The sequence below is a fragment of the Bufo bufo genome, chromosome 3 (assembly GCF_905171765.1).
Source record: "Bufo bufo chromosome 3, aBufBuf1.1, whole genome shotgun sequence".
In the NCBI taxonomy this organism is placed as follows: Eukaryota; Metazoa; Chordata; class Amphibia; order Anura; family Bufonidae; genus Bufo; species Bufo bufo.
The window spans coordinates 174,873,363-174,887,714 of NC_053391.1; the positions used below are offsets into that span (position 1 = coordinate 174,873,363).

The 14,352-nt window shown below is 41.6% G+C and overlaps 1 protein-coding gene across 2 annotated transcripts in view; it reads left to right on the forward strand.

Annotated features, from left to right (window-relative positions):
* Positions 1 to 242: 242 nt before the first annotated feature.
* Positions 243 to 14,352, forward strand: part of CLCN4 (chloride voltage-gated channel 4) — an 80,523-nt gene continuing 66,413 nt past the window's right edge. Inside the window, exons 1-4 of one of the 2 annotated variants that reach the window (XM_040423766.1) lie at positions 243 to 297; positions 6,736 to 6,890; positions 8,663 to 8,814; positions 11,901 to 12,000. In XM_040423766.1, the coding sequence (XP_040279700.1) occupies positions 8,671 to 8,814; positions 11,901 to 12,000 (244 nt within the window). In that variant the 5' untranslated portion in view covers positions 243 to 297; positions 6,736 to 6,890; positions 8,663 to 8,670. Of the gene's footprint in view, positions 298 to 4,972; positions 5,074 to 6,735; positions 6,891 to 8,662; positions 8,815 to 11,900; positions 12,001 to 14,352 lie in introns of those variants that run through there. The other variant, XM_040423765.1, reaches the window with a different exon arrangement.

Consider the following 14,352-nt stretch of genomic DNA (forward strand, 5'->3'; position numbering starts at 1 on the left):
TGCTTTTTATAAGCAAAGCCCGACTGGTATTTTACATCAAGTAAATCTTTGCTAACAATCACGCGAGCATGTGAACAAGTGCGAATACTGCTATTCCCCGGAGAAAAGGACATTGTCCCTTTAAATCAGCTCTTGACGGATGGAGGCAGGTTCCACTCTGAAAAAGGAGATTTAAGTCACATGATTTCTTCTTCCTCTGCCTGACATCATTGCCTCTGCATCTTCGGTGCCTACAGGAAGGATGCTGGGCTCTTCTATTGGCCTTGGCTGAGTGATGTTGCACTGCAGGCTTTGCAGGTAAGTGTCTGCATCATATATATATAGATATATATATTATCATTAGCGGGGGGAGAGCTGACGTATCTCATATTAACAGCACTGCCTTTCTGCAAGCAGCTGACATCTCCGCACAACTGCTGCCATATGGGACTGGGAAGCTGAAGGCCCATTGTCCAAGTGTGAGGATAAAAGCTCTTTGTGACTGAATGCCTAGCCGTATACATAATTGATGTCATTAGAATGCAGCAAGCAAGCGGGCAGATCCTAATGCCGGGACATGGGAATAGCCTTCCTCTAATCTGGGATTAATGTCAGAGATATGGCAGCTCCGTGTTCAGATGAAAGAATGCGTCTCAGGCTTGTGTTTCATTTCTAGGAGCAGAGATCGGCGATACCGAGAAGGTGTTTGTGTGTGTGTGTGTTAGAGAGGACCCTTCAAATGATAAGCCTGCCATCTAACGTATAGCCACATGCAGCCCTCAGTACTTTGCAAAGCAATGAGTGAGATTTCTCAAAACTAGTGCAAGGGAAAGGATGAGGAGTTTCCAAAAGCAACCAATCGCCTTCCTGCTTCTATTTAGTATCTCTGAAAAATGCTGGAATCTCATTGGTTATGCAACTCCTCCGCCAGTTATTGCTCGATGCCTGTTAAAGGGGCGTTCCAGCACAATCAAAATGCTGGTCTGCAAATAGTTAAAAAGTAATAAAAAATCTCATAGTCACCTTGTTGATCCCCCGCTGCTGCCATTTGTTGGGCACAGGTAACCAGTGCACTCCACTTTTTGCTAATGCTCTTATAACTAGTGTTGGGCGCGAATATTCGAATCGCGAATATCGGCACTGCGAATATTTAGAATATAGTGCTATATATTCGTAATTTCGAATAGTCTCGATTTTTTTTCATCAGTAACCTCCTTTCTTACTTGTAGGCCAATGAGAAGGCTGCAATATCTTTGTCTGAGCTTAGCAACATCCCTAGCAACCAATAGGAAAGCTGCCTACCCCTTACTATATAAGAACCTCCCCAGCAGCCATTTTCTGTAGTTTTATAAAGTTCTGAGAGAGACAGCAGTGTCATTGCTGTGCTTTGTGCTTTCCACACTACATTAGGTAGATAGTTAGTTAGCTTATATATATATAATACAGATAGTTAGTGGGAGATAGTCCGTGTAGGTTATATCCTGATATAGTGTAGCTGTTGCAGTGCAGTGTGTTAGGTAGTGTGATAGGTTCTGCTGTCCATATATACATGCAAACCTGCTAAAATGTGAAGTTTCACGTATTGCGCCAAAATATTCGTATCATTAGTGCCTATTAGCGCAATCACAAATATATTGGAGCACTCTATCTGCATATAAAACCATTTTTAATGTTCTGCCGTGCCAACTATTTCCAGGAAACCTCTAGCAGCTTGGAAAATGTAGCAAGAGTGACCCACACCTGTATTTCACGCACATTACGCGAATATTACATTGTCGATATTTTGCAATAAAGAAATAAAGAAATCATCTCGAATTCGCAAATATATGATAAATATTGGCCCAAATATTCGTGAAATATTGCGATTTCAAATATAGCCCCTGCCACTCATACTTAACGGCAGGAAATGGCTGAAATGCTGCTCAGCTAATCACTGGGCAAGGTGGGTTATCACTGCAGCCAGCGATTGGCCGAGCTGAATTTCCAACTATTTCCAGCCGTGTCGATACCTGGAGCAGGAAGTGGAGTGCAGAAGGTAACTGGGCACTATTGGAAAGACAGTAGCGGGGATCGACGAGGTGAGTAAAGGATTGTTTTTAACCATTTGCATTTTGCTTGTGCTGGAATACCAATTAATGGTGTATGTAAGAGCCCAGTGCCCAAAAGAGGGGTAGAGACCTTGGGCCAGATTTATCATTAGCTCAGGTCAGAATAATGGAGTGAAAAAGTCCCCAAAAAAGTCCCAAACGCTAAAACTGCGCACAAATTTGCAATTTTTTTCTGCTCTGCACTATGCTCGCCAGTTTTCTGAAAGTGGGCGTGTTTTCTTATGTAAATTAATCTCTAGACAGATTTACTATTGGGTCTATTTAAAAAGTCGCAAAAAAGTCGCAAAAAAGTCGCAATTTCACTCCAGTGAGGACCATGCTTATCTTATGAGACTTTTTGATAGAACATGCAACTTTTTCATAAAAACGTGCGACTTTTTCGTAAAGATGTGCGACTTTTGTAAAGCTGCTTACTGACGGATAAACTGCTACCGTCAAACCACATTTATTACAGTCTTAAAGGGCCAGTCATAAATCTGATTTGGCTAAAACTGATTTTAGCCATATGTTAAAGTGGAGTGAGCTGTCAGAGTAATGATAAATCTGGCCCAAGGTCTTTATATATATTAGTACCAATAACATTTGGGGTTACATTGTGACTTCTGTTGCCTGCCACCCCATAGAAAGGAAAAGGCTAAAATAAAGTTAGATATATATATATAGCATATCCAAACAATATGGAATAAATGTACAGGTGCAGGCTACCATGGCTAACATGCCAAACCAAGCAAGCACTACATATAGCTGCACACTGCTTTATGTGCAAAGACATATGGAAACATTGAAAACATGGAGTTTTCTAATTGCATAAACTGCTATATTTATGGAACACGAGGCAGTTTGTGCACATTTTTATCCAAAATTGTGTAGGCCCATCCACCAACAACAAGGTGGCCTCTTCTAGATGGGAACCTGCACTGATCTGATCACATTTGCCTTTTCTGAGCTTACACCCCCAAAAAAAGAGCTATTCCATTCTCTAATAAAAAGCCTTGGACAGATGGGTATCAAAGCATGGACCAAATGGAGATCCAGAAGACAAAGTTAGACCCCATCGCAGGGTCCTTGCTGCAGTAAAGTCAGGATGTGGCGCTGGCCACCTATGATACCAAGGAGTTAATACTTTGCATTGCATCTTTTTGCATGTTGGATGTCATGTAATGTTTTGGCTTGGACACCATGTACACTACATAACATTTAGTCCTAGCCTTGTTCAGAACTTTAGATTAGACATTAATGGGTAATATATATATATTTTTTATTGAGAATACCAGGACTTTTACATTACATACATTTTTTAGACCCCTCCCTCTCTGTGGTGCCCACAGGATTATACATATTGTACCAGTGCTCAATTTGTACTTAGCCTCCCCCTCCCTCTCAGGCTCAGCAATTTACCGAACACCCGCACAATTCATTTAAAGGATTTCCCAGCTGCAGCTGTGACCCAGGGGTGGATATACCATAGGTACAGCCTGTGCAGCGGCAGAGGGGCCCTATAGGCAAGGGGACCAATCAACCTATAAAAAATTGCACCATGCTTTTTTTGGCACAAAATAACTGATAGATTTTGATCCATTGAATAAAGGATTAAGTAGAAAGTCATAGTAAGGGACAGCGAGATTGATGACTCCCTCACTCTTGATAAAAAATTAACTGTTAAATGGCAAGGGGCCCAAATAGTATTTATGCACAAAGGTCCTCTACTCTCTATGACTGCTCCTGCTGTGTCATTTACTGACATACAAGGACATGGCTGCAGCGATTTAATGTACTGGACATTGCTCAAGCTGCGCGGGACAGGTGGGTCAAGTATGCACCGAGTGCCTGTGTAATGTACTGTAGATATGGAGGGGGAGAAGGTTAGTCTTTTTTGTCTGTAAGGGCTCATGTTAACACCTTAAAGGGCATCTGTCAGCAGATTTGTACCTATAAAACTGTCTGATCTGTTGCATGTGCGCTTGACTGCTGAAGACATCTGTGTTGGTCCCATGTTCATATGTGTCCGCATTGCTGAGAAAAATTATGTTTTAATACATGCAAATGAGCCTCTAGGGGCTCAGATTTATTTGCAATGGCAATGTACCAGTTGCTCCTAGAGACTCATTTGAATATATTAAAACTTCATTTTTCTCAGCAATGTGGGCACATATGAACATGAGACCAACATAGATGCCTTCAGCTGCCAAGTGCACACGTATCAGGTCAGCCAGTGTCATAGGTACAAATCTGCTGACAGATGCCCTTTAAAGGTAACCTGTTTCCACAAAATGCAATGCAAACTACCAGCAGCATGCTATAGGGCAAAAGGAGCTGACCAGATTGACATATAGTTGTGTGGGAAAAGATTAAGTAAAACTTGTAATTTATACATTTATATCTAAGCTCTTTCTAAGTTCAGATGTATACGGGGGCTGTCCTATAAGTTATTGATAGCATTCACTGTGTAATTGTGTACACAGAGATAGCTGTCAGTCATTAATGGTTGTGCCATGTCATCACTGATCATTAGCTATCTATGTATACACTTGTGAAAGGGATGTGTCCCTACACCGTCTGACACTGGCAGCACTGATCGGACATTGTGAGAGTGTGCAGAGACGCACCCTCAAATGGGAACACCCAGTTGTCAATGTACTCATAGATAGCAGAGGAACGGCACAATGCTATAAGAGAAGCCACTCCAGAATCGATATTTTATGGGGAATACACCTATTTTCTAAAACAGAAATGGCAGGATTGGTGACAGGTCCTCTGCCCAGAGAATTGTACTATAACTGCTGCTGTGGGAAACCACAGTCTTTGCATCAATATTCCCTATACTGTAGTTCTCCAGCTGATGTAAAACTACCTACATTTTTTTTTCTCCATTACGCCCCTCCAAGGGTGGGACACTCGCCCCTGAAGAAGCAAACAGGCGAAACCTAGGTCGGGCAGATCTATGTGTGTGGAGGTTTTATTCAATGCTTATAATCTTACTTCTATTGTGAGTATAATAAATATTTTTATGATCTTATATATGGTGGTACGTCACTATGTGCACAACCCTCTAATTTCCACAGAAGATTTGTTTTACTAAAGCTATCCCTGTTTATCCCAACTTCTATCATGCCCGGTATGACGAATACCACACCTCGTGCCCGCTTGACGTCACCTACGTTGAGCTCATGAGACGCGGTATGGTCACAGGTTACCAAAAACATGATGTTACGCCCTCCAGAGGAGCAGGTAAGGTCAGCTTGGTACAGTTTACACAGACACCTCCTGTCCACGAGGGCACAGAGAGGCAACAAGCTGAGAGAGCCTTTTCACTGCCGCAGTGAAAACAGCGCTGTATCAGCCCAGGTATCTGCCACCAGCTCCTCGTTTGATATAAGCCCGGTCCGCTAAAGGGGTTATATAGGGTCAGGAACCAACCCGCGGTAGCTTATAACTAGTCCAAAACACGGACGTGGGGATTCGTGATCGAGATACAAGACAGCACAAGATTAAATTATATATTTAATCACCTTAAGGGCACACTAGATATAACACAATATACACAGAGAATATATACAGTGGTCTGAGGTTACAGATACAGGTTATATGGGTACAACAGGGTTAAGCAGAGTAAAAGTCAGTTACCGGGTAAGATGAAAGTTCCTTTGGGTTGTGAGGTGTTCTTTGCTGTAGTCACAAGAAGGGCCGTGATCTCCGCTAGTTCCTGGGTCCCCCTAAACACATTACACGATGTGATCCTTCTTCAGAGAAAGACCCGCCCACTTGCTGGCACAAGCCTTTCAACCTGTAGCTGGCCCCTCCCCTCCCCTCCCGGCATTTGGGAGGGGTCCACCTCCCTCTGCTGGACTGGCTGCAAATGACCCACAAAACCCTTTAGGGTTCATAGCTCCAGTCCAGAAGGTCACAGGGAGATGGTTCTGGGACCAACGGATCCGCCTGGGTTCCGGCTACAACTAGAGTCCAAAGATGGTGCCGCTATTGGGTTTCTGTGGGGAGATATGTATATCTCCCTTTCCTGGCACCCTAGCCTCAAGCAAAGACCATAGGCACGATCATCGTGGCCACCGGGACACAAATATGTATCTGGTTTGCGCCTGCGATGGTCGGGCGATTGATAATTCCTTATGAAATGTAGGTGCCAACATGTCTGGGAGGTATCATTGATCCTGGCAAGGGCTGATACCTCTGGCTGGGGGTTTTCCTGCAGGATCCGAGCTGTCTGACTGGAGGTGTGAAATGTAAATAAATGTGGCCTGCTAGGAGTTCTCTGCCATATGGCTGGGGCTTTGAAGCAGGGCCATCATGTGGAGTTCACTACCTCTGCTATCTGTCAGCAAATGGTGTGTGTGAGGACATGGCTGACAGTACATATTAATCCATATTTCTCACACCCGGGCATCCTGCATATGTTGGGAGGTGTCGTTTTGCAAGAGCTGGAGAACCACAGTTTGGAGATTTACTGCTTTACTTGCCGTTTTCAAAGCTGCAGTTCCCTCGTTCAAGGCAATGAAAAGAATTGGGACAAAAAAAGTTCTTCAATTGCACTGTGTGACATTCTGGTAGCTCTATCAGTTTACCACAGCAATAGATAGCATGAGTACAGTCTAAATGAGCATGTATGGTATGCTGAATCTTGTTCTCTTTATAGCCCAGTCCACCGTGATATGGGAACACTGGCTGTATCCAGGCGGCAGCTCATCAGGACTGGCTTATACATTGTGGCATCCTCTGCTTAGCTACAGTTCTTTTACATCACCACAGATCAGCAAGAACAAAACGTCACATCAGGCCACCAAGAAGGAGGTAAAGTCTCTCTCCTCAGACATTTACAACATTTCTAGAAGATTAAAGGAGGGCACTAGGTCTGCCTGACACCAAGGAGTGCCGGGGCCATATAAGAGCATGATGTCCGCATCTCAGTGCATTTACACTGTTCATGAAACTTTGACCTGACATATTGTTTGTAATTTATAGCAGAGGTATTTCTGTCCACTATTCTTTAAAATGAAGGTATAAAGTGTGTATTATGCTGCTTTCTAGTATCAGGGACACAGTACAGCAGAAACCCTCGAATGTTGTCCCTGGCCTAGAATTAACAGCAGTGCATTTTAGGATTGCTTCAATAGTCCTAGCAGTGTGTTGTCCTCCCTTCTCGTTTTATAACAGTATCTCTCCCCAGTAGTGATAGCAGTGACCCTCCCTTGCCACCATAGTCATAGCAGTGACCCTTCGTCCAAATACTCACTTTAACATGCTCCTGCAGAGCACCCTCTGCTGGCAGGAAGCTGCATATGAGCAGCCTGGTCTCATTCCCCTAGTCTAGGGATGCCCAACCTATGACCCTCCAGCTGTTGCAAAACTACAACTCCCAGCATGCCTTGACAGCCTAGAGCTATCAGTCTACAGCAGAGCATTGTGGGACTTTCTGCATCCCTGCCCTAATCTATAGCTTTCAATGATTTTGACTAACACAAATCAATGCAGGAGGAGCGCTCTGACCTGTCTCTTTTCCTTGCTGTTTCTGCATGGCCAGGGTGGGAGGCCTGTGGCTGCTGAACACAGAGGGTCACTTGTGCTCAGCACCCTTATAACAAAGCAACCAGATTGGTAATTACCTTGTAGGAATCTAACCTTATCACTTTTACAAAGGGGTTTCTCCCAAGCAAAGAGAACCATCTTGCTAGCACTACCTTTTAGAAGTGACATCCTATGAGTCAAAGTCTGACTTTTTAATAGGCCTAAATAGCCAAGCCAAATACCCATCTGCAGACATAAGTACAGAGTAGGATTCTGGCTGGTGGAGAGAGATGCCTTGGATGTAGCTTAGGCAGGGTATTGGCTTTACTTAAGGAGACAAGCTGTGTATGGAAACTTAGTGGCAATGCCTCATGAGAAAATAATATGCAAAGAGGTTTCTCACAGGCAAAGGGAGCCATCTCGCTAGTGCCACCATAAAGAGACACTTCCAAAAGGTGGCATTTGCGAGATGGTCCTCTTTGTCTGGGAGAAACTTCTTTGCATATTATTTTCCCATGGAGGATTTCTCCTTAAGAAGAGTCAGTACCCCGCCCAACCTTATCACAGAGAGAGCAGTTTCTTCTACTCTCCAACAGCCTAACTATGCCAAGTGGTATTTTATACATTTCCCTTGGTAGGTCTCCTTTAGTATAATTTCTCCATTGAAGTGAATGAAATACTATAAAATGTAAAAGGAACATTTGTTTGGACCACCTGCAAGATTGGCAACCTGAAGCTGTTTTGTATGTTTATTTCCGACACTCTTTACAAAGGACTCCTTTATAGAATGAGCTCTACTTCTCAAAGCCCATGTATTATATGTGAATAATGTATTTCATGTGCTTGGCTTCATTATCTTCCAATAATTATTTCCATGATCTTTCCCAGGGGCTAAAAAGCATTTTCTCTAAGACCAGAATGTCACCACTCGTTTCACATAAAAAGATGTGTATACAGTACAACAAACAGTAATAATATACAATAAACTAGACTACGGTATGAAAAAAAGCCATGTTTATGTGAGGAGATTTAATAATGTAAATTGTGTTTTGTTGTAGACGCCAGCATGGTTAATACTGGAGAGATAAATGGTTCCAGCAACCTTATGGATTTCCTTGATGAACCCATTCCAGATGTTGGGACATATGAGGATTTCCACACCATTGACTGGTTGAGGGAGAAGTCACGGGATACAGATAGACATAGAAAGGTAAGAATGAATTATGCATGTGTGTGATGAATTCATTGCATATCTGATATCAACGCTTATAAGTGGTGTTTGTGCCTTGTCTCTATGGAACTACCAGCTAAACAGAACTGCCAACCTCTTGATTATCACTAACATGCAATGTCCAAATAACACTGCCAGACAGTTGGGATCAAATCTTGGGCAAGCTTCTTAATGGGAAAGTCACAGGTATAGCATCATTCTTCAAACAAACTGTGTATGATCCATATACAGACTAATTCCTCATCTAATATGCAATCAGAAGTTCTTAGCAGATATATCTTTGATCAAAAAGTATCTGGGCTTATCCACCAGCAGCAGGTTGACCTCTATACGCATGGGTACCTAAACCAATTTTTTCATTCGTGGGCATCTACTTTTAAGGAGATATGAATACTCTAGATATACATATAGATACTCTAGAGAGAGTTCAGAGAAGAGCTACTAAACTAGTACATGGATTGCAGGATAAAACTTACCAGGAAAGGTTAAAGGACCTTAATATGTATAGCTTGGAAGAAAGAAGAGACAGAGGGGATATGATAGAAACTTTTAAATACATAAAGGGAATCAACTCGGTAAAGGAGGAGAGAATATTTAAAAGAAGAAAAACTACCACAAGAGGACACAGTTTTAAATTAGAGGGGCAAAGGTTTAAAAGTAATATAAGGAACTATTACTTTACTGAGAGAGTAGTGGATGCATGGAATAGCCTTCCTGCAGAAGTGGTAGCTGCAAATACAGTGAAGGAGTTTAAGCATGCATGGGATAGGCATAAGGCTATCCTTCATATAAGATAGGGCCAGGGACTATTCATAGGATTCAGATATATTGGGCAGACTAGATGGGCCAAATGGTTCTTATCTGCCGACACATTCTATGTTTCTATGAACCCATAAAACACTGACTGCTACCATAATTACCTCTCAAGTGAGCAAGCAATGACTTGTTGCATCACTCTGTGCCAACAAACCTTCCATGGGCAGGAGGCACATAGTCAGCTATACATGTCATCTAATTAAAAAAGCTGTGAAAGGGATGGGTTAATGATATCATACAACATGGAAGTACCACACCTCTGATATACTGTATGCTGCACAAAAGTCACAAACCAATCACAGAATAAATCAGTGCATCCTGCATGGTGGAACAAAAAGGCAGGTGCAAAGTCAGGTTCCTTTCTATAATGACATAATGGGTTCCTTTAAGATTTCCATCTTTCTGTCAAAAGTGAGGGACACCTTGTCAAGTTGCCATACAGTGGGGCAAAAAAGTATTTAGTCAGCCACCAATTGTGCAAGTTCTCCCACTTAAAAAGATGAGAGAGGCCTGTAATTTTCATCATAGGTACACTTCAACTATGAGAGACAGAATGTCGGGAAAGAATACAGTAAATCACATTGTAGGATTTCTAATGAATTAATTGGTAAATTCCTCTGTAAAATAAGTATTTGCTCACCTACAAACAAGCAAGATTTCTGGCTCTCACAGACCTGTAACTTCTTCTTTAAGAGGCTTCTGTCCTCCACTCGTTACCTGTAATAATGGCACCTGTTTGAATTTGTTATCAGTATAAAAGACACCTGTCCACAACCTCAAACAGTCACACTCCAAACTCCACTATGGCCAAGACCAAAGAGCTGTTGAAGGACACCAGAAACAAAATTGTAGACCTGCACAAGGCTGAAAAGACTGTATCTGCAATAGACAAGCTTCTTGGTGTGAAGAAATCAATTGTGGGAGCAATTATTAGAAAATGGAAGACATACAAGACCACTGATAATCTCCCTCGATCTGGGGCTCCACACAAGATCTCACCCCATGGGGTCAAAATGATCACAAGAACGGTGAGCAAAAATCCCAGAACCACACGGGGGGGGGGGGGGGCCTAGTGAATGACCTGCAGAGAGCTGGGACCAAAGAAACAAAGGCTACCATCAGTAACACACTACCCGCCAGGGACTCAAATCCTGCAGTGCCAGACGTGTCCCCCTGCTTAAGCCAGTACATATCCGGGTCCGTCTGAAGTTTGCTAGAGAGCATTTGGATGATCCAGAAGAGGATTGGAAGAATGTCATATGGTCAGATGAAACCAAAGTAGAACTTTTGGGTAAAAACTCAACTCATCGTGTTTGGAGGAGAAAGAATGCTGAGTTGCATCCAAAGAACACCATACCTACTGTGAAGCATGGGGGTGGAAACATCATGCTTTGGGGCTGTTTTCCTGCAAAGGGACCAGAATGACTGATTCATGTAAAAGAAAGAATAAATGGGGCTATGTATCGTGAGATTTTGAGAAAAAACCATCTTACATCAGCAAGGGCATTGAAGATGAAACGTGGCTGGGTCTTTCAGCATGACAATGATCCCAAACACACTGCCCGGGCAACGAAGGAGTGGCTTTGTAAGAAGCATTTTAAGGTCCTGGAGTGGCCTAGCCAGTCTCCAGATCTCAACCCCATAGAAAACCTTTGGAGGGAGTTGAAAGTCCGTGTTGCCCAGCGACAGCCCCAAAACATCACTGCTCTAGAGGAGATCTGCATGGAGGAATGGGCCAAAATATCAGCAACAGTGTGTGAAAACCTTGTGAAGACTTACAGAAAACGTATGACCTCTGTCATTGCCAACAAAGTATTGAGATGAACTTTTGTTATTGACCAAATACTTTCTTTAAAAATCAGACAATGTGATTTTCAGTTTTTTTCTTTTCTTATTATGTCTCTCATAGTTGAGGTATACCTATGATGAAAATTACAGGCCTCTCTCATCTTTTTAAGTGGGAGAAATTGCACAATTGGTGGCTGACTAAATACTTTTTTGCCCCACTGTACTTCTGAATGTTAGTGTGAACATAGCCTACCACAGTGAGCTTGTAGTCAGATGTTGAATGCCAGGTGGTAAATCCCAGCGGAGATGGAGTCTGAGCTCTGTCCCTAATAAATTTATGTTTTCACATTATTTTAATTAGGAAAAAACTGATTGATAGGTAGATCAAGTAAACTGGGTTAATATTTATTCATAATTATTACTGTATATTAACTAATGTCAAATCTGATCCCATTTACCAGATTACCAGCAAAAGCAAAGAATCTGCTTGGGAATTCATCAAAGGACTTCTAGATGCATGGTCGGGATGGGTCGTCATGCTTCTTATTGGCCTGCTGGCAGGTACAGTAGTTCTCTTTGCCTAGTACTGCCTACTTGCTGGAGCAAATAATGCCCTTTATCTTCACTGGTATATCCACTGTATGTAGGTCACTGGCTTATATTGTCAATGTCTACAGGCAAGCTGTTTACTTTTTCATGTTGTTTATGTCTTTTATATTGTATAGGACAGGGATACTCAACTTGCGGCCCTCCAGCTGTTGTAAAACCACAACTCCCACCATGCCCTGCTGTAGGCTGATAGCTGTAGGCTGTACAGGCATGCTGGGAGTTGTAGTTTAGTTTTGCAACAGCTGGAGGACCGCAGGTTGAGCATCCCTGGTATAGGATATAAGGTTTTATATACAAATAAATGTAAGCAAAGTTGAGTTTGTCATTTGGTACAGCTCGCTATGACATTGCAACATGCAGTGATCCCTCAGAAGAGAACAATAAAATAAATTGAATAATGAAGAGGTGCGATGACATTGTATTATAATAATAATGTTATTACTGTAGACAGTTATTGGCCTCTGAAAATATAATGCGTTCTTAAAGTCTTCAGACCCGTCACACATTTTGTTATGTTGTGACCTTGTGCTAAAATAATGACAAAGTGAAAATAGAATTTTCAAAATGTTTGCAAAAAAGGAAAAACAAAAATTTTGCCTGGACATAAATATTCACACAGTTTACTATGCTACTTGAAGTTTAGCTCTGGGGCCTCATATTTCTCGTGATAATCTTTGAGATGTTTGTACACCTTGATTGGAGTCCATCTGTAGCAAATTTAGTTGATTGGACATGATTTGGAAAGATAAACCCCTGTCCATACAGTTGTGGTCATAAGTTTACATACCCTTGCAGAATTTATGATTTCTTAACCATTGTTCAGAGAATATGAATGATAACACAAAAACGTTTCTTTCACTCATGGTTATTGGTTGGCTGAAGCCAGTAAACAACTGTGTTTACTCTTTTTAAATCATAATCACAACACAAACTACCCAAATGACCCTGATCAAAAGTTTACATACCCCAGTTCTTAATACCTTGTATTGCCCCCTTTAACATCAATTACAGCTTGAAGTCTTTTGTGGTAGATGTGGATGAGGCTCTTTATCTACTCAGATGGTAAAGCTGCCCATTCTTCCTGGCAAAAAGTCTCCAGTTACCCTAAATTCTTGGGCTGTCTTGCATATCCAGCTGTCTTGCATATCCAGAGTGGCTCAAGGATATTTAGGTCTGGAGACTGAGATGGCCACTCCAGAACCTTCACTTTATTTTGCTGTAGCCAATGACAGGTTTCCTTGGCCTTGTGTTTTGGATCATTGACATGTTGGAATGTCCAAGTACGTCCCATGTCAGCTTCCGGGATGATGAGTGCAAGTTTTCTTCCAGTATTTGTTAATACATTACTGCATTCATATTGCCATCAATTCTGACCAAATTTCCTCTGCCTTTGTAGCTCACACATCCTCAAAACATCAGCGATCCACCACCATGTTTCACAGTACCAATCGCCCAAAAAATAAAAATTTATGGCGCCACTAAAACATGATTTTTTTTTTGTTTCAAAAATGTATTTAGTGTGAAAAACTTAAATAAATAAAAAAAAGTATACATAATAGGTATTGCCGCATCCGTAACGACCTGCTATATAAAAATATCACATGATTAAATCCCTCAGGTGAACACCGTAAAAAAAATCGAATAAAAATGGTATCAAAAAGCCATTTTGTCACCTTACATCACAAAAAGTGTAATTGCAAGCGATCAAAAAGTCGTACGCATCCCAAAATAGTGCCAATCAAACCGTCACCTCATCCCACAAAAATCATACCCTACCTAAGACAATCGCTCCAAAAAATAAAAATAAAAACTATGGCTCTCAGACTATGGAGACACTAAAACATGATTTTATTGTTTGTTTCAAAAAAGATATTATTGTGTAAAACTTAAATAAATAACAAAGTATACATATTAGGTATTGCCACATCCGTAACGATCTGCTCTATAAAAATATCACATGACAGTCTCAGAATGGCTTGGATAAGTAAAAACATTTTAAAGTTATCACCACAAAGAGTGACACATGTCAGATTTGCAAAAATCAGTCTGGTCCTTAAAGTGAAAAATGGCCAGGTCCTTAAGGGGTTTATTAGAGTTTGAACACTGCTGATTGGCATTCTCAAGTCCTTTGATATTTTCTTTTATCCCTTTCCTGTTTTATAGAGTTAAACTACCTTTTCCCGCAGATCCTTTGACTATTATTTTGCTTTCCCCGTGACATAGAATCCAAACAACATCAGTGCAGCACTAGATGAAAGATGCAAGGGTCTGTCAGGAGTCAAGAAAGTCATTGACCTTTTATAC